This window comes from Ovis canadensis, chromosome 25 (genome assembly GCF_042477335.2).
Source record: "Ovis canadensis isolate MfBH-ARS-UI-01 breed Bighorn chromosome 25, ARS-UI_OviCan_v2, whole genome shotgun sequence".
Lineage (NCBI taxonomy): Eukaryota > Metazoa > Chordata > Mammalia > Artiodactyla > Bovidae > Ovis > Ovis canadensis.
This window is the reverse complement of record NC_091269.1, coordinates 61,584,337-61,603,288: the sequence shown is the minus strand read 5'-3', so window position 1 is coordinate 61,603,288 and position 18,952 is coordinate 61,584,337. Positions and strand designations below refer to the sequence as shown.

The 18,952-nt window shown below is 54.8% G+C and overlaps 2 protein-coding genes across 6 annotated transcripts in view; one reads left to right on the top strand and one right to left on the bottom strand.

The window, feature by feature from the left end:
• ALOX5 (arachidonate 5-lipoxygenase) overlaps positions 1 to 7,596 on the top strand; it is a 47,031-nt gene extending 39,435 nt beyond the window's left edge. For both annotated transcript variants that reach the window (XM_069572324.1, XM_069572323.1), the window contains 7 exons: positions 1,602 to 1,805; positions 2,533 to 2,619; positions 4,177 to 4,355; positions 4,657 to 4,778; positions 5,145 to 5,245; positions 5,566 to 5,736; positions 6,825 to 7,596. In XM_069572324.1, coding sequence (XP_069428425.1) covers positions 1,602 to 1,805; positions 2,533 to 2,619; positions 4,177 to 4,355; positions 4,657 to 4,778; positions 5,145 to 5,245; positions 5,566 to 5,736; positions 6,825 to 7,004 — 1,044 coding nt within the window. In that variant the 3' untranslated portion in view covers positions 7,005 to 7,596. The remainder of the gene's footprint in view (positions 1 to 1,601; positions 1,806 to 2,532; positions 2,620 to 4,176; positions 4,356 to 4,656; positions 4,779 to 5,144; positions 5,246 to 5,565; positions 5,737 to 6,824) is intronic.
• Positions 7,597 to 14,811: 7,215 nt separating this feature from the next.
• MARCHF8 (membrane associated ring-CH-type finger 8) overlaps positions 14,812 to 18,952 on the bottom strand; it is a 110,763-nt gene continuing 106,622 nt past the window's right edge. For all 4 annotated transcript variants that reach the window (XM_069572320.1, XM_069572322.1, XM_069572321.1 and 1 more), the window contains one exon: positions 14,812 to 18,412. In XM_069572320.1, the coding sequence (XP_069428421.1) occupies positions 18,108 to 18,412 (305 nt within the window). In that variant the 3' untranslated portion in view covers positions 14,812 to 18,107. The remainder of the gene's footprint in view (positions 18,413 to 18,952) is intronic.

Here is an 18,952-nt window from a genome sequence, read left to right as displayed (position 1 = left end):
GAACTCAAACAGGGGCTCTGTATCAACCTAGAGGGTTAGGATGGGGAGGGAGATGGGAGGGAGCTTCAAAAGGGAGGGGATATATGTATACCTCTGGCCGATTCGTGCTGAAGTTTGACAGAAAACAGAAAAATTCTATAAAGCAGTTATTTGTCAATAAAAAAAACAACAAAACACCAGTAGGGCCTGCGCAGGTGACGCTGCGAGATGAGCTCGAAGCTGCGGTTGCCGGGGAGGACCAGGGCGGTCAGGAGCCATGCCAGTCCTGGGATGCTCCCGGACTCTCCTCTCCGCCGAGGACGGTGGGGGAGGAGAGGCGCGCAGTTCGGGGACGGACGGGCAGGGCCAGAGCTCCCTCTCTCCCCATCCCTGGCTGCCGGCGCTTTCTCAGGGTGCCACGGCTCTGCAGCGCTGTGGGAGGTGTTACCCAAGCAGCAGGAAGCCACACCGAGGCCAGGACCAGGTGCGGGTCTGTGAAGGAGGGAGGCTCCACAGGGCCCCAAGGGCACGGCGACCAGCGCTCAGCAAACAGCACTTTCAGTCAGTCGTGAACCGGGCACAGGGTGCCTTGGACATGATAGCAGCTGGTTTTGCCAGATGTTAACCGCATACCAAGGGTTTGCCCGCACAGTCCACAATCCCTTACTCCCAATTCTGAAATCTAAAACTCTTAGATTCTCAAAAAATTTGTAGCAGATTCATTGGCAGCAAAGCTTGCTCTGAACCAGTGTGCACGCATGCCCCATCGCTCAGTCATGTCTGAGCCTTCGCAACTCTGCAGACTAGCCCACCAGGCTCCTCTGTCCGTGGGATTTTCCAAGCAAGAACACTGGAGTGGGTTGCCATTTCCTCCTCCAGGGGATCTTCCTGATAGAAGGGAATACTTAAGAGGCTTTCTCCCACTCAGTGTGAAAGGTGTATGTTTCATGCAGAAATATTAGCATGTTTGAGTATAAGTATTGTGTTGCCGATAAGGGAACCGAGGCACCAGGGCACACAGTCAGCGGCAGAACCGAGACTGGGGCCAGGTCATCTGGCTCCAGAGTTCGTGTCCCCCACGCTGTCCCCCACTCCCCACCAGTCTAATCAATCAAGGGCAAGAAGGGGATTCAGAAGCACCCAGACAGAGTCTGGGGAGCAGCAGCATTTAAGGGGGGAGCTGAGGAAGGAAAAATCAGGAGACCAGAAAGCAGCTGCAAGAAGTGGGTGGGACCGGGAGAGGGGAGGGATGGGGAGCGGGTGGGAGGCCCCTGCGCACAGCTCCGCACACCACAGCACTCACCCCGTGCTGCGTGGGCACCCTTTCACTCGCTTCCCCTGGTACCTGCCAGGCTGTAGACTCCGTGCCCTTGTTAACGCCAGTGAAGCTGCAGTTCGTAAAGGCTAAGCTGTCCGGGGTCCCACAGCTAGTGAATGACGCAGCCCGGAGGAGAAACTATTACAAACCTGGGGCCTCTGCCCTCCTCCGCGAGCCTCTCGTGATTCAAAGTCTCTGTTGAAGAAATCTGGATTCTCCCGGCATTTCCTGAGAGGCCAGGCTCTCCTACAGTTGCAGCCTGGAGCAAAATATTGCAACGCCTTCTCTTTCTGCAACGCATCAGCTCAACCAGGTGCCGGGAGAAGAGAATCCCATTTTCCTCCCTTCGGATGCAAAGTATGACTGGCTGCTGGCCAAGATCTGGGTGCGCTCCAGCGACTTCCACGTCCACCAGACCATCACCCACCTTCTGCGCACACATCTGGTGTCTGAGGTGTTTGGCATCGCCATGTACCGCCAGCTGCCTGCCGTGCACCCCATCTTCAAGGTACAGCAAGCTCCTGCCTCACCGGGGGGAGAGGACAGAGGAAGGGAGGGGGGGCTCCGACGCCCCCGCAGGACTGTGGCCGGGAGAGGCTGGGAGGAGGGGAGGCAGCCCCAGGGAGAGAGCAGCTCAGAGCCTGCTGGGCCTGAGGACGTCGGGGGGGGGGCCAGGCCTGGGCCCGCCCTGCCTCTGGCTAGGCTTGGGGTCGGGAGCAGAGTGTGAAGAGACAAATGAGCTCAGTGTTGCTCTGTCTGGTCCCAGCGGGCAGCCCCGCTGCCACTGCCCTTCTCTCTCCTGAATCCTGCGGACACTGTCTGCTGGACGGGCTGCAGGCTGAAATTACCTCCATTTCCCCACCTGTAACACCAAGATCAGATAGTACACCTGCCCCCCAGGATCGCTGCCAGGGTTGAAATAGTGGACACATTTGGAGAATTTCAGAGTGCCCAGCGCACAGTTACGCTCTATGTAAGCGCTGGCGATGGTGACTTTCGTCACGATCATTCTTGCTGAGCATCAGCGCGGCAGTCCCCAGGCTGCCATGCCAGCAGCTCGCGGCAGTGCAGGTCGACACGCCAGCTTCACTCCCTCTGTGACCCTTGGCATCGCTCCTCCACGGTGCACCGGGGTGGGGTGGGGCTGGGGGACCTGGGGACCCCGAGGAGGCGCAGACGGGGTCGGGAGCCCCTGCCCTGGCCACCTCTGAGGCCCGCCCCTGTCGCTGCGCCAGCTCCTGGTGGCACACGTGCGGTTCACCATCGCCATCAACACCAAGGCCCGGGAGCAGCTCATCTGTGAGTACGGCCTCTTTGACAAGGTGAGGGCCTCCTCCCACCCGCCCGGCCCCCACCCGACCTGAGGCCAGCCCCTAGGCACCACCGGGGTGGAGGCCTGGAAGGGTGGGAGGCTGGGTGCGCTCTGAATGAAGCCCCCCATGTTCTCTGGCTGGCGCCCGCCCCTTCCAACCACCCTCTCTTCCTCCTCACCATGGTATCCTTGCCACCTCTTCCCATCCCTTCCCTCCCCTCCCCCTGGCATGTGGGTGTAAGTCCTGCCTGCCTGCCCCGTGGCCCAAACTAGGTTCCTGCATCTCCCCACCCACTCTGCCGCCCATCACTCCGAGCACAGCCTCCCACCCTTCCTCCCTGCCAGGCCATGGGTACGCCCAGCCCACTCTTCCCTTCAGTGGGGCCTTGGGTCCCCACCCACCCATCACCCCCTCTCAGGCAGTACCCCTTGCTGGGACCCCTCTGGAGGCTTACTGAGCCTGGACCCTCCCACAGCCTTACCTCCAACCTTGCTCCTTTCCCGCCTCCAGTTAGTAAGTCAGCCAGACCATCCCAAGGGTCACCGTTTGGGCGGAAAATGACAAAACTTTTCTCAGGCCAGCTACAGCTGGAATGAGACTGTCATCTCACACACCTGGACATGTTCGGGGGCTTCAGCTCCTCGCTCCAAGTTCCTGTGGCCAACGCTGGCCCGTGGCCTCCACCTCAGCACCTGGTGCTAGGCCCGAAGCCCCCAGGCACCCCCTGCCCTCTAGGCTGCCTCATACATGGGGCCCGGGACTCAGTGTCCCCAGGGTACAAGCCCATTGGCTGGCACTCTGCCTCTCTCTGAACTGTGTGGGCCTCACTCTCCGAGACGGGCTCTGCAGACAGGCTTCCCCCAGTGGGAGGGGTACATCACAGCAAGCTCCAAGCTTCCGATCCCACACATGACGTCATCTCCCATGCAAACAGAAAGTACCGGGGAGCAGCTCTGTTGGTCCCGCTTGGGTCAAACGCCCACCGTGGACTAGGGTCTGGCCCCGGCCCCCAAGTTCTCCTCGGAAGATTCTGTGCCCTGAGCACTCAGCCACGTGTATGCCTGCCTGCAAGCACGCGCACCGGCATCTCTGTAGCTGGGATGATGCCAGCAGCCCTCACTAGGCACACAAGAGGCCCTCAGCAGAGTGGTGTGTGTCCTGGGGTCCAGTGTATGCCCCTGCCTTATGCTCAAAGATCAGGTCTCTGAGAGCAATGCTCGGCCCTGGGCAGCCTGTGTTCAGAACGAGGGCAGGCCTGGTCCGGGGGCTGCTCTGGCCTGGATTCCACTCTGCCTGCCGTACCTCACTGTACCGGGTGGCGGGCTCACCCCTCCCTCCTGCATCTCAGCCCCTCATATTCGGGTCAGGACGAGGCTCCTCCCCATAACCTCCTCCTGGGGCTGCCCTGGGCAGGCTCTGCGTTAAATGCCCTCCCACTCCACCTCACTGGACGTGGGTTTGCTCTGGTGGGCCCGGACATCTCCCTGCCCTTCAGTTTCTCGAGCTGAGCTTTGGCACTGGAGGAACTGGCCTTGCCTCACAGCACTTCCTCCCCTCCTGCTCAAGGCCAACGCCACCGGGGGCGGCGGGCATGTGCAGATGGTGCAGAGGGCCATGCAGGACCTGACCTACACTTCCCTGTGCTTCCCTGAGGCCATCAAGGCCCGGGGCATGGACAACGCGGAAGACATCCCCTACTACTTCTACCGGGACGACGGGCTTCTGGTGTGGGAGGCCATCAAGACGTGAGCTCCGGGGCTGGGGGGTCAGCTCTGGCAGCGGGAGCTGAGGGGCTGCAGGAGGAGTGGGCGGGGCTCTGGCGGTCATGACGGGATGCTGGACCGCCGACTCAGTGGGTGGAGGCCTGGCTCCATTGTTAGGGCAACGATGGGGAACAGGGCTGTGCCAGACTGGACGGGGGTGGGGGAGAGTGTGACCTGAGTCCAGACATCACAAAAGTGACGGGGTCACAGATAGGGCAAGGGGCCAGTTCTGCAGACCCTGGCTGGTCACCCGCTCTTGGTTGGGCCTCTCCTCCTGAGCCAGGTTCGTGGCCGAGGTGGTGGACATCTACTACGAGGGTGACCAGGTGGTGGAGGACGACCAGGAGCTGCAGGACTTCGTGAAGGACGTTTATATGTACGGCATGCGGGGCAAGAAGGCCTCAGGTGGGGCCTGCTCTCCACCCCGCGGCCTCGCCTCTCTCTCCCCTGCACCACTGAATGGCTCTAGGTGATACTGGCCGTTGGCCTCCATCTTAGCAGCTGGTGCTGAGCCCACAGCTCCCAGGGGACCCCTGCCCTTCAGTGTGCACCATGGGGATATCTCAGGGGCTTTCCAGAGCCAGGAGAGGAGGAAAAGCAACCGGAGCCCTGGCCAAGCGGCCGTGCTCTTCCCGTGCGCCGTGCTCGTGCCCGGGCCCCCAGCACTGGGGTGTAGGCACCCAGCGACCTGTGCGGGTGGGAGCGGGTGTCTGCTGGCCGAGTGGCCCTCCCTGGGGCTGGGGCCTCAGCCAGCCCTGGGCTCTCCCTTAGGCTTCCCCAAGTCCATCAAGACCAAGGAGAAGCTGTGTGAGTACCTGACCATGGTGATCTTTACGGCCTCAGCCCAGCATGCGGCGGTGAACTTCGGCCAGGTGGGCAAGGACAGGGCAAGCCTTCTGGGCGGGAGATGGCCAGGCCAGCTCGGCTGCTTGAGGGCCCTGGGTGGGCCGCGCCACCTCCTCCACAGGAGCGGGGGTGGAGGGGCGGAGGGGCCAGGAGTCTGGTGTTCCCAGGGGCCAGTGGAGTTGGTGCTGGAGTTTGTGCTAAGCACTGGAGGCCAGTGTGAGGGAGGGGGCTTCCCTGGGCTCCCGGAGTTGGAGGAGGGGGCTCAGGGAGGCGGCCCGGGCGGCAGAGCTGGGTGAGGGCTGCACTGGCTGGGGGGCACCCAGCCGGGTCGGTGACTGTCCCGCAGTATGACTGGTGCTCCTGGATCCCCAACGCGCCCCCGACCATGCGGGCCCCGCCCCCAACGGCCAAGGGTGTGGCCACCATCGAGCAGATTGTGGACACGCTGCCCGACCGCGGCCGCTCCTGCTGGCATCTGGGCGCGGTGTGGGCACTGAGCCAGTTCCAGGACAATGAGGTGAGGCCGGCTCCAACCCTTCCTCAGCCCCAGGGCTTTATGGTCCAGGGCTCAGGCTGGACCCCTGCCAGCCAGGAGCCCTGACTCGCAAGGCCGGAGGGACCTGTGAGGTCCTCAGGCCAGAGCCTGGATGGAGCTCCGAGCGGGGCGGGGCAGGAGAGCAGGGGTCCCTGCTCCACCGTGCCGCTCCCCACGAGGGCACACCCTGCCCGCCCCCAGTTGGCAAAGCTCTTCCATGTGGGTTTCTCCCTGGCACCCCACAGGTGAGGGCTGAGTTTCCTGGGTATCTTTTGAGACATACTCATACAACCTGTTGAACCTAATTCCAAAGGCCCCAAGACGGTGTTAGCTCAGTGCTGCTTAGAATGACTGGTCGGTTGGACTGGCCGAAGACCCACCAGCATTTGTTGGCAGTGTGTTGCTTTGGGACCTCTGTGTTGGTCCCTAACATCTTCACATATCAGCACATTTGTTCAACAGAACCAGTACTTGCCTCGTAGAGGAATTTCTTGGTCAAAGAATGTTGAGACTGAATGGCCCTCCACAAACTGAATCCAACATCCTATCAACAGTCAGTGCAGAACACTTCTCCCACCCTGCCCAGCCCTGGCTATGAGACTTCAATTTTAACATTCTTGGATTTCGTTTCTAAAAGATACACCTAGTTTCAATTTGAAGACATTTGTGTGAACGTGCAAATGGGCACACCACCCCAGCAGAGCCTGGCTGTGGCCGACCTGGGCTGCAGAGGCCAGACTGGCCCCGTGCCCCCGTGGCCCCGACACCAGGCGGGAGTGCGCCTGGGGACTGGGCCACGTGCTCACCACAGCCGGGACCACCCCAGCCTCCACGTCTGCCTGAGCCACTACCAGGCCTATAGCCACCCTGCAGCAGGGCACTGATCTCTGAGGCCCCAACCCAAGCACATACTCGGGTGCTCTCAGCAGGTGGCAGGGGGTGGAGATGCGGGGAGCAGTGATGAGCCCAGGCCTTGACTCCCAAAGGCTGGGCTCTAGGGGCAGGATGCGTCCTGTCGGTCTACGTCACCTCATCACAGGTTAACCTGTCTCTATCTGTCTGGGTCTCAGCTGTTCCTGGGCATGTACCCAGAGGAACATTTCATCGAGAAGCCCGTAAAGGAGGCCATGACCCGGTTCCGTAAGAACCTCGACTCCATCGTCAGCATGATCGCCGAGCGCAACAAGAACAAGAAGCTGCCTTATTACTACTTGTCCCCAGACCGGATTCCCAATAGCGTGGCCATCTGAATAGCTGCCTGAGCCCGTCTCACTGCAGGACGCCCAGCTGCTCGAGGCTGGGCTCGGCCCCCAGACTGCAGCCTGCCTGGTTGGGCAGGCTCCTGGGGCTGCCAAGGGGTGGGCCTTTGGATTCCTGGGAAGTGGCCTGTGGGACCCAGGCTCCTGGCTTCAAACCAACACTCCCCAGACTGGACCACAGTGTAGCTCAGCTCTGGAGCATTTTCCTGTTTGTGCCTGAATCTTCAGCAAATGCCATGCTTCGATCAGTGTGTGTGAAGACTGCAGGGACCTCTCCTAAACAGAACAGGACTGTGCCCCTTCCTGCCCTTAGGCCCAGCTCAGCGCTTCACGGTTGGCAGCCCAGGATCCTACACAGAACAGGACTGTGCCCCTTCCCGCCCTTACGCCCAGCTCAGCGCTTCACGGCAGGCAGCCCAGAAGAGCGACACGACTGATGGATGTTCTTGCTGAGAAATGGGAAGGTGATCTGCTCTATTTATGCTTAGTCCAGTCTCTTGCATACTGTTCGTATCCAGGTAAATTCTTATTGAATGAATTAAGAACTGGTTGTCATAAAAATAAAGGAGTTTGCTCAAAACAAGTCTCCAACATGCTATGTTCCAATCACCCCAAACAGCTGACATCCCCTCCCCACACAAAAAAGCCATAATCTTTGTGATCCCATCTAGGCAAAAGCTGCCCATGTTCCGTTTGGAGACAAGGTTCTTTTCTCTCTTCTTTGCCCACAAAGTTCCTACGCTTCCTTCAGAACACACTTCCTTCAGGACACTTACTATGTCTGTAGAAGGAGCCCCAGGACCAGGGCTCTCAGCTGACTAGATTTTATGGACCAGAAAAGTTTTGTAGGAAAAATTAGGAGGGACATTGTTACCAAGTTTTTGTTGCAATGAACCAACCAATCCACAAAATCACCCCCAGCAGACGGAGGTTCAAGAGGGAGGGACAAACCATACCAATGGCTGATTCATGCTGATGTTTGGGAGAAGCCAACACAGTTCTGTAAAGCAATCATCCTTCAATTAAAAAATGAATTAAAAAGTCACCCCCACCCAGAGCTGCCGTCTACTCTCATCTCTGTTCCGCAACAGGGATTTAACAACAGGAAAGCAGGAGAATGAGGGAAACAGACAACCACCTCCGCTGCCTTTTCCCGTCTACGCCCTGGTCCCCCACAGTGGTGCCAGGCAACACACTGAGGCCAGCTCCCCCCGGCCAAGACCCTGGCTTTGTGTGTCGAGTGAAAGGGTGGAAGCTGGACAAGGAAACCGAAGTGGAGCCCGGCTCGGCTCCCCGGACCACTGGACCTCCAGACACCTACTTCATGCAGAGGGGATCCTGAGAGGCCCCCGCAGAGCCTGGACTCTGCTTCTCTCATTTCGGCTCCCAGAAGCAGCTTGGCGAGGCAGGCCAGATGAGGCTTCTCTGACAGCTGAGGGGCCGAGGGAAGCTCTCAGCTCAGGACAGCAGGCTCATCCCTCCTTCCTGTACTCCTGAACTAACCTCAGCTCTTTCCAGAACCAGCAACAGAGATGCATAGCGGGACAATGGGTCGCTGGGGCACCTCTGAGGCTGGGAGAAGGGCAGGCCCTAGAAGAGGGCTGTCTGCATCCCTGGCACCAGGTGGGCTGTGCACCAACAGCTCCAGGGGCACCAGTCACACAGACCAAGGGTTGGCACGCTTTTTCTATAAAGGGGTGTGTGAATACCGTGGGCGTTCCAGGACAAAGGATCTGACAGTGGACACAGCACGTCCACGAAGGGACAGGACTGTGTGTGTGTGTTTACCAAACAGGAGGCTGGTCAGCGAGCACCAGCGGCCATCCCCTGACCTGGAGGACCGGAGGCTCCCCTAGCAGTGTGCCTTAACCCATCATTCTGTTAGGGGAAGCACGCTGATTGAAACTGTCCACCCTGGCCAGCCACCACAGTAACCATTTGCGTGAGCTGTTTTATGACAGGAGGTCCTGATAAGGAATACAGAACTAATAAGCCACCACCAACAGGAAGGGTTCCGGAAAGGTCTAAAGGAGACACTGCGTGTCCGTCCACTTCCCAGAATCCCTCTCGCTAGCACCCATCTTGGCTGAGGATGCGTGCACCACCAGGGAAGACTCTGAGTTAGAATGATTGGTCAGAGACCACCCGGAAACTAATCCCATCACCATAAAACCCAAGACTGCGAGCCACGCGGCGGAGCAGCTCTCCTGGGTCCCCTCACCCTCCTGCTCTCCCCCCGGGCGCCCTTTCCCAGTAAACTCTCTTGCTTTGTCAGCACACGTGTCTCCTCGGACAATTCATTTCCGAGTGTTAGACAAGAGCCCAGTTTCGGGCCCTGGAAGGGGTCCCCTTCCTGCAATAGTTCTGTGGCTCACATCGAAGGGCGAAGAGGCTTGGAGGTGGCGTTGTTTCAAAGCCTCACTGCAACAAGGCTCATTCGGTGTCTCTTCAGCCAAACTCGCTAAAATGCATCGGGTCCCCAAAGAATCGAAGCCCCTCATGGGAAGCCCCCTCCTCACATTCTTACAGATTTCTCTTCCAGCTCCAGGCTCCCAACATTCCCTCCCACAAACAGTTGAGCGCAAGTGAGCCCAGGTGGGCGCTAGTCTCTGTCCCTCCTGCAAGAACACTCCTGAGCAGCTTCAGCTGTTCTGCGGCCATCCTCTCCTCTAGGAGCTTCCACAGCTGCGCTCAGTTCCCGGGGACCTGTTTTCCCAAGTCAGGCAAGGACACTAGCAAAGCACTGCCCTGCCTAGGTCCCCAGTCTCCTGGCAGCCCTCTGTGGTGCCCTGCACTTGCGGGCCAATTCTCCTGGCTCACCCACACAGCATGTTGGGGCAGCCTTGGCCTCCTTCCTTCCATCTCGTGAGCACAGCTGAAGCCAGGCGCCCACCCTCAGCACTCCCAGCTCCAGGAGCGGTTTGCAGTCCCAGGACTGGAGACCGACCACATGGGCCTTATTCTCACTGTTACCCCGCCAGTGAGAAGGGGGACAGGCAGGAAGGCCAGGGGTCTCCAAGCAGAGGAAACAGGCTGCAGTGTCAGACATTTCTCCCCTCTTAGGGGGCAGGAGGAAACTACTGTTGTATTTTTCCCTTCTCTGCACAAATTTAAAAAGAGGTTTCTCTTAAAACTGTTGCCCTAACGACACCTGGCTCCACCGAACTTAACTTTTCTCAAACCTTGAGCTAAGATGCATTTTTCTCATGGAAATGTTTATCTTAAGCTATGTTAACATACTCTGCGTTTACCCCAGACTCTGCCTTCGAGTCGGTTCTGCCTATAGGCTCAGAACTAACTTGACAAACCACTATGTTATACTCATACATTGCTCTCCTAATCTACCTTAACGAACCTGCTGCTGCTAAGTCGCTTCAGTCGTGTCTGACTCCGTGCGACCCCATAGACGGCAGCCCACCAGGCTCCCCCGTCCCTGGGATTCTCCAGGCAAGAAGAACACTGGAGTGGGGTGCCATTGCCTTCTCCGGTTAATGAAGCTATTTGTATGGAAATCTGCTTTTCCTCAGAGTCATGTCAATCGTTTTATGCCCTCCCCCCCAAACCATGACTCACCGGCTGCGTCGGACTGGGCAGAAGCGCTGCCAAGAGGAATTACCCCTCGCCCGAGGTCAGGGGAAGAGCTACACCACGTCCAAGAAGAGGGGGCTGCGCAGGCGCAGGAGGGCCTAGAGGAGCTACTCCATGTCCAAGGTCAGGAGGGGTGGCTGTGAGGAGATACCCCTCGTCCAAGGTAAGGAGCATCGGCTGCGCTTTGCTGGAGCAGCTGTGAAGAGATACCTCACGTCCAAGGTAAGAGAAACCCAAGTAAGATGGTAGGTGTTGCAAGAAGGCATCAGAGGGCAGACAGACTGAAACCATACTCACAGAAAACTAGTCAATCTGATCACACTAGGACCACAGCCTTGTCTAACTCAATGAAACCAAGCCATGCCTGTGGGGCCACCCAAGACAGGAGGGTCATGGTGGAGAGGTCTGACAGAGCGTGGTCCACTGGAGAAGGGAATGGCAAGCCACTTCAGTATTCTTGCCTTGAGAACCCCATGAACAGTATGAAAAGGCAAAATGATAGGATACTGAAAGGGGAACTCCCCAGGTCAGTAGGTGCCCAGTATGCTACTGGAGATCAGTGGAGAAATAACTCCAGAAAGAATGAAGGGATGGAGCCAAAGCAAAAACAATACCCAGTTATGAATGTGACTGGTGATAGAAGCAAGGTCTGATGCTGTAAAGAGCAATAGTGCATAGGAACCTGGAATGTCAGGTCCATGAATCAAGGCAAATTGGAAGTGGTCAAACAGGACATGGCAAGAGTGAACGTCAACATTCTAGGAATCAGTGAACTAAAATGGACTGGAATGGGTGAATTTAACTCAGATGACCATTATATCTACTACTGCAGGCAGGAATCCCTCAGAAGAAATGGAGTAGCCATCATGGTCAACAAAAGAGTCCGAAATGCAGTACTTGGATGCAATCTCAAAAGCGACAGAATGATCTCTGTTCATTTCCAAGGCAAACCATTTGATATCACAGTAATCCAAGTCTATGCCCCAACCAGTAACACTGAAGAAGCTGAACGGTTCTATGAAGACCTACAAGACCTTTTAGAATTAACACCCAAAAAAGATGTCCTTTTCATTACAGGGGACTGGAATGCAAAAGTAGGAAGTCAAGAAACACCTGGAATAACAGGCAAATTTGGCCTTGGAGTGTGGAATGAAGCAGGGCAAAGGGTAATAGAGTCTTGCCAAGAGAACACACTGGTCATAGCAAACACCCTCTTCCAACAACACAAGAGAAGACTCTACACATGGGCATCACCAGATAGTCAACACCGAAATCAGATTGATTATATTCTCTGCAGCCAAAGATGGAGAAGCTCTATACAGTCAGCAAAAACAAGACCAGGAGCTGACTGAGGCTCAGATCATGAACTCCTTATTGCCAAATTCAGACTTAAATTGAAGAAAGCAGGGAAAATCACTAGACCATTCAGGTATGACCTAAATCAAATCCCTTATGATTACACAGTGGAAGTGAGAAATAGATTTAAGGGACAAGATCTGATAGAGTGCCTGATGAACTGTGGATGGAGGTTCGTGACATTGTACAGGAGACAGGGATCAAGACCATCCCCATGGAAAAGAAATGCAAAAAAGCAAAATGGCTGTCTGGGGAGGCCTTACAAATAGCTGTGAAAGGAAGAGAAGGGAAAAGCAAAGGAGAAAAGGAAAGATAGAAGCATCTGAATGCAGAGTTCCAAAGAATAGCAAGGAGAGATAAGAAAGCTTCCCTCAGAGATCAATGCAAAGAAATAGAGGAAAAGAACAGAATGGGAAAGGCTAGAGATCTCTTCAAGAAAATTAGAGATACCAAGGGAATATTTCATGCAAAGATGGGCTCACCCTTGGACAGAAATGGTATGGACCTAACAGAAGCAGAAGATATTAAGAGGAGGTGGCAAGAATACACAGAACTGTACAAAAAAGATCTTCACGACCCAGATAATCACAACGGTGTGATCACTCACCTAGAGCCAGACATCCTGGAATGTGAAGTCAAGGGGGCCTTAGAAAGAAAGCATCACTACGAACAAAGCTAGTGGAAGTGATGGAATTCCAGTTGAGCTATTTCAAATCCTAAAAGATGATGCTGTGAAAGTGCTGCACTCAATATGCCAGCAAATTTGGAAAACTCAGCAGTGGCCACAGGACTGGAAAAGGTCAGTTTTCATTCCAATCCCAAAGAAAGGCAATGCCAAAGAATGCTCAAACTACCGCACAATTGCACTCATCTCACACGCTAGTAAAGTAATGCTCAAAATTCTCCAAGCCAGGCTTCAGCAATACGTGAACTGTGAACTTCCTGATGTTCAAGCTGGATTTAGAAAAGGCAGAGGAACCAGAGATCAAATTGCCAACATCCGCTGGATTATCAAAAAAGCAAGAGAGTTCCAGAAAAACATCTATTTCTGCTTTATTGACTATGCCAAAGCCTTTGACAGTGTGGATCACAATAAACTGTGGAAAATTTTGAAAGAGATGGGAATACCAGACCACCTGACTTGCCTCGAGAAACCTGTATGCAGGTCAGGAAGCAACAGTTAGAACTGGACATGGAACAGACAGGTCCCAAACAGGAAAAGGAGTACGCCAAGGCTGTCACCCTGCTTATTTAACTTATATTGCAGAGTACATCATGAGAAACGCTGGGCTGGAAGAAACACAAGCTGGAATCAAGACTGCCAGGAGAAATATCAGTCACCTCAGATATGCAGATGACACCACCCTTATGGCAGAAAGTGAAGAGGAACTAAAAAGCCTCTTGATGAAAGTGAAAGAGGAGAGTGAAAAAGTTGGCTTCAAGCTCAACATGCCAGAAAACTATGGGATCTGGTCCCATCGCTTCATGGCAAATAGATGGGGAAACAGTGTCAGATTTTATTTTGGGGGGCTCCAAAATCACTGCAGATGGTGATTGCAGCCATGAAATTAAAAGACACTTACTCCTTGGAAGGAAAGTTATGACCAACCTAGATTGCATACTCAAAAGCAGAGACATTACTTTGCCAACAAAGGTCTGTCTAGACAAGGCTAATGTTTTTCTAGTGGTCATGTATGGATGTCAGAGTTGGACTGTGAAGAAGGCTGAGCACCGAAGAATTGATGCTTTTGAACTGTGGTGTTGGAGAAGACTCTTGAGAGTCCCTTGGACTGCAAGGAGATCCAACCAGTCCATTCTGAAGGAGATCAGCCCTGGGATTTCTTTGGAAGGAATGATGTTAAAGCTGAAACTCCAGTACTTTGGCCACCTCATGCGAAGAGTTGACTCATTGGAAAAGACTCTGATGCTGAGAGGGATTGGGGGCAGGAGGAGAAGGGGACAACTGAGGATGAGACGGCTGGATGGCATCACTGACTTGATGGACGTGAGTCTGAGTGACCTTTGGGAGTTGGTGATGGACAGGGAGGCTTGGTGTGCTGCGATTCATGGGGTCGCAAAGATTTGGACACGACTGAGCACCTGAGCTGAACTGAGCTGATGACTCACCTGGTGCCTTCTCTGAGCTCTGAGACGTTTCCTTTCTCTAATTAGTAGACTGCTAGTGACTACATAACATCCATCTGAAGACTAGCAGGGGGGCACTCTTTCTGCCCCTTCTGATGCCTATGTCAGAAGCTTTCTCTTTTATACTTTAACAAAACTTTATTACACAAAATGTCTGAGCGATCAAGCCTCATCTCTGGCCCTGGATTGAATTCTTCTCCTCCAGAGGCCAAGAATCCTGGCATCTTTTGTGGTTCAGCAACAACCTTTCACCAGGAGCCAGGAAGTACAGCTCGGCTCAGCTATCACCAGCAATCCTGCCAGCCCTGCCGCACTTCCTCACTCTGCTGGACGGCATCAGCCAACGATTTAACGGGATGAGGCTGGTTACGCCGTGGACCACTTCAAGGGTCATGGTGCCTTATGCACCCTGAACTCGAGTCTGGCTTTCCTCAGTGCAGTGAGCCCCAGTACAGTCCAGATATCTGGAACACGCACATCTGTGAGAATGACTTCAGCTTTCACTCCCATGCTCACACACTCTCCAGAACCCACTCCTCCCCACTGACCGCCAGCGTCTGGGGGATCCAGCCTCCCTTACAGGGACAGACCGAAGCTGCATGATCTTCTCTGATACGGAAGCCAGAGGAACCCGGAAAGGGGATCAGACCACTGGAGTGCCTGCTAATATTCCCAGCTTCCTGGCAGGAAAACACTTGCATAGCAAAGCTCCTTTTTAAAGAAATGCTTTATTGCTGCAATTAGACACTCCGTGTATAGTACAAACACCACCCCCCCATCCCATACAGAGAATTATTCAAGCAGAAACACTGAGAAACAGTGAACATACACAAAATGGTGCAAAACTAGACATTGAGATAACTAGAAAGTCTCTAAGCTGAGAAAAACCTCGAGTGTGAAGGGCCTGTTAGAAGCCACACCACACACGCCAGTGTCAATTTGGTCTTTATCAACAATCAGCATCCTATCAACACTGCATCTGGACAGGTGATGAGCTGCACAATTTCATTACTTTCAGGACAAGGACAAATGCTGCTTCCCTGTGTTTCAGCCTTTCCTTGGGCTAGAGACAGAAGCTGCAAACTTCAGATCAGATCCAAGAGGGAAAGTGTCTCAAAAGTGTGTCTGTGTCAGGCCAAATCCACACTGTCGTGGACCTTCATCCTGCGTGCCCTATCCTCCTCTGGCTCCAGGGCTGACCATCAGTCGGGGGGAAGCTCTGCACGAGGCTTTCGAACCTGCCCCACTGCCCGGGGCCTGTATGTCTGTAGCCAGCTTAGGGCACACCTGCAGGTTTTGAAAGTGGACCCATAAGATTGAAAAGAGTGGACCAAAGCAAAAAAAAAAAAAAAGGCAAGAGACAGTGCAGGTTGGAGACTGAAGAGATCCTTTATAATTTTCAATAAAAGTTTAAACTCAGCCACAAAAGTGCTTCAGTGGAACTACAGTTTGAGGGGAAGCAGAGGCCGAGTCAGAGGTGGCTGGCTGCCGACAGCCCAGGCTGCCTCCCTCTCCCACTCACCTGGCCTTAGACCCCGCCTTCCGGGCCCTGAGACCTGCAAGCTCACCCCGCGCTTCTATGACTTGTTCAGTCAGGTGCAAAACGAAGAAATGGGGAGTAATTAACAAGCTGACACAGAGGAGCGCCCGGCAGATGCAGAGCCCCCACCAGGCGGCAGCGCAGCACGGCCTCGCCAGGGCCTCGCACTCACTGCCGGTCCCTGGGGGCGCGGGTGGGGATTAGCACGGGGACAAGCTGGGGGTCACAGGTGGTCACCAGACTTTGCGAGGACAGAAAAAGGCAATGGGGCAAGCTGTGTGTGCCATCCCAGGAAAGAAGAGGAGGACACGGGGCTGACCACCCATAGGCAGAGGCCTTTAGGAGCTTGGCTGGAGGTGACGAGATGGTGTGAGCGCGCTTCCTGTGACAGAGCAACGCGACAGTGCTGGTTATGAAGCCGCCTCTGCCACAGGCGGGGCGCCAGCCACACCAGCTGGGCTGTCCTGGTGCTGTCCACACCTGAGCACGCTCCTATCAGAAGTTTCCGTGCTCTTCAGGGACAGCACAAGGGGCTCCACTGGGGGAGGGGAATGGGGCCCACTTGGAAATCCAGCATTCCCTGACGACTCACCTGCCGTCAAGAGGGACAAGGGGCCTTGCCTGGGCAGTTCCTAAAGGGCACCGGCAAGGCAGACCTGGGATGTGGCTCTCCTGAGCAGACTGTAGCTATCTGGTGTCCCCAGGCTGGGAAGGGGTGTAGGTAATTGCACTTTGGGGCACACTGAGCGCAGCCACACGCTGGATAAGGCCTGGGGGACGGAGAGGACGAGCTGACCTATTTCCAGGGGCGGGCTATGGCTGGATAGCCCTCCCCCGAGGGCTTAAGAACCTCCTGGCTTTCAAAACAAACCACAGGGTTTCCATGCTGAAACGCAAAGGAATCATCATCTGTGCGCTTCCCGCTCTTAACAGGCTGGATGAACACCTGAGGCTCGGAGGATGGAGGGCAGGACCCGGGGCTCCCACCCAAGACGCCCAGAGAGCTGCCTGGAGAGTGAGTGCCTGGGCACACTCATCTCACACTGCAGAACCCCCTGGGCTATTTTTCTGGAGTTGACTCTCTTTTGCCTGGTATAATGAAACTGGTCTTTAAAAACAGAATTTTAAGCAGACCTTATTAAAGGCACAAAGGCCATCTGATGGTAGTGATTTTGGATTTATGAAAGAGTGGGACAGGAGGTAATCCCTGACGACAGGATGGACTGAAAGCTGGGCCAGGGCTCCGTCCAGTTAAGGCGGCAAACGGGCAGGGCTGTGGCTGGCAACGGGCCGCGGTGGGCCAGGGCAGTCCACTGCGCGCTCCTGGCCCTCAGCCAGAGGCAGCCCATGTGCCTCTCTGCTCCAGGCAGCGGCCCACGGAAGGCGCCAGGGGCAGGGGCCCCTGACAGCGCCTTCAGCCGCGCCCCAGCTGGGCGACACACGCCTGCTTCTTCAGTGTGAAGTCAGCCCAAACCGGAGCGCTCTGTCCGTAAAGGAATAGTTTTTAAATATTCGGATTTGTTCTGATACCTCAACTTCCTTTCATTTAGATCTCATGAACCCTTCTTCTTCAGGACTGACAAAAAAAAAAAAAAAAAGAAACGTTTAGGGCAGCCCTATGACATGAAGACTTGTCATAAAACAGGCTTAAAACCACAGGAATTATGCTCGAACTGCCATTTACCATCCATTCATCCCACGGAATGTTATGAAAAATGCCTCCGACCTGTCTGTTCTGCTTTACAAGTCCCTTTTATGGACACAGAGTGGAAGTCACATTTCTTAGCATATATAAGGCAAAAAGGGTTTCAGGTCTATTACAATGTGAAAGAGACAATCAGGGTCATGAAAGGAAGGTTTCTAAATGGGACGTTCTTTCAAATGTCAATCCCACGTGACACACGTATTACAAAATAAAGATTCTCTTTTTGTAAAGTGCTTTGCTTCGCTTAGTGAATCACTCACCACCACGCACAGAGCACCACGGCCCGTCTGCTCGGGAACTGTCAGTGGCAGCCTCCCCGGGCCCTGTTTAGTGGTGGAGAAGCCTCTCTGCAAGGCTGGTCCTTCCCAGCAGTTCAGCTAGTGGGCGGAAGGTGGGGCCTGCCGGCCAGGAGGGGCGCGGCAGGGCCAGGCGCCGCCTGCTCCTGTTCTCCCCTCAGCTCTGGCATCTTGCTCTCTCATTCTGCTCAAGACTACGAGCCAGAACCCCGCCAGCACCCCTCACGGGGCCACAGGCTCGTCCACCCTCCCCTCCCAGAGACGCGCGGGCAGGAGCAGAACCCAGCCGGGCACAGCTGACGTGAGGGTCTTCCAGGAGAGTCACTAAGGAGGGTTAGAAAAAAGAGAAGCCATTAAAAAGTCACCTGCCCAGTCTCTGCTATTAAAGGGCAGAAGAGCATGCACACAGTGAACGACTCCCTTCAGCTGTCCCCAGCTGTCCAGGAACGAGAGCCTCCGTGCCATCAGACGTGAATGATCTCTGCTCCAGTGTCTTCGGGTTCTGTGCAACAGGAAGAGTTTGTATCGGAATGACACACTCCGCGTCCATCTTTATTTTCAAAGCTGGGCTCTGTTAGTGCAGACTTTTCAAAAATAGTCCTTTTGCTTGTTTCTGGGCAGTTTTGGACATAGATCACTCTGTTATAAGCCTTGAGTCTCCTCCACAACTGCACGTACACTTTGCACTGGACGTACATGAAGAGAAGGCCACCGGTGAATCCAATGGCCACAACCACCAGCTTAGTCCAGAAGGGCCACTCTAGGATTCCTGGAAGGGAAAAAGCCCGGTTAGCCTGCCAGCAGACCTCATCTAGGATGAGAAGTAAATAAAACACAGCTTCTGAGCCTGCCACAGCCGCAGGTTCTTAACTCATCAAATCCAGTCTTGCTGGAGGAGGCATGGAAGAGCTCGTCCACGCCCTTTCATCCTGCGCTTCCAGGGGGTATCTCTGGAATTCTCTCCATGATTTAATCTCTCCTGACTGGGTTGTTTTGTTTTTTTTTAAGTTTTTTTTTTTTTTAATATGAACCATTTTTAAAGACTTTTTGCTGAATTTGTTACAATACTGTTTCTACTTTACATTTTGCTTCCTGGCCACAAGGCACGTGGGATCTTAGCTCCCTGACCAGGGATCGAATCTGTGCCCCCTGCATTGGAAGGCAAAGTCTTAACCACTGGATTGCCAGGGAAATCCCCTGACTGGGTTATACAAAGTACCACCACAGCCCAAGAAACATCCAAAAAGGATGTATGGTGCGTCATAACGGATACCTCCCTCCAGAAGACACTGGAGGTCAGACCTGGAAA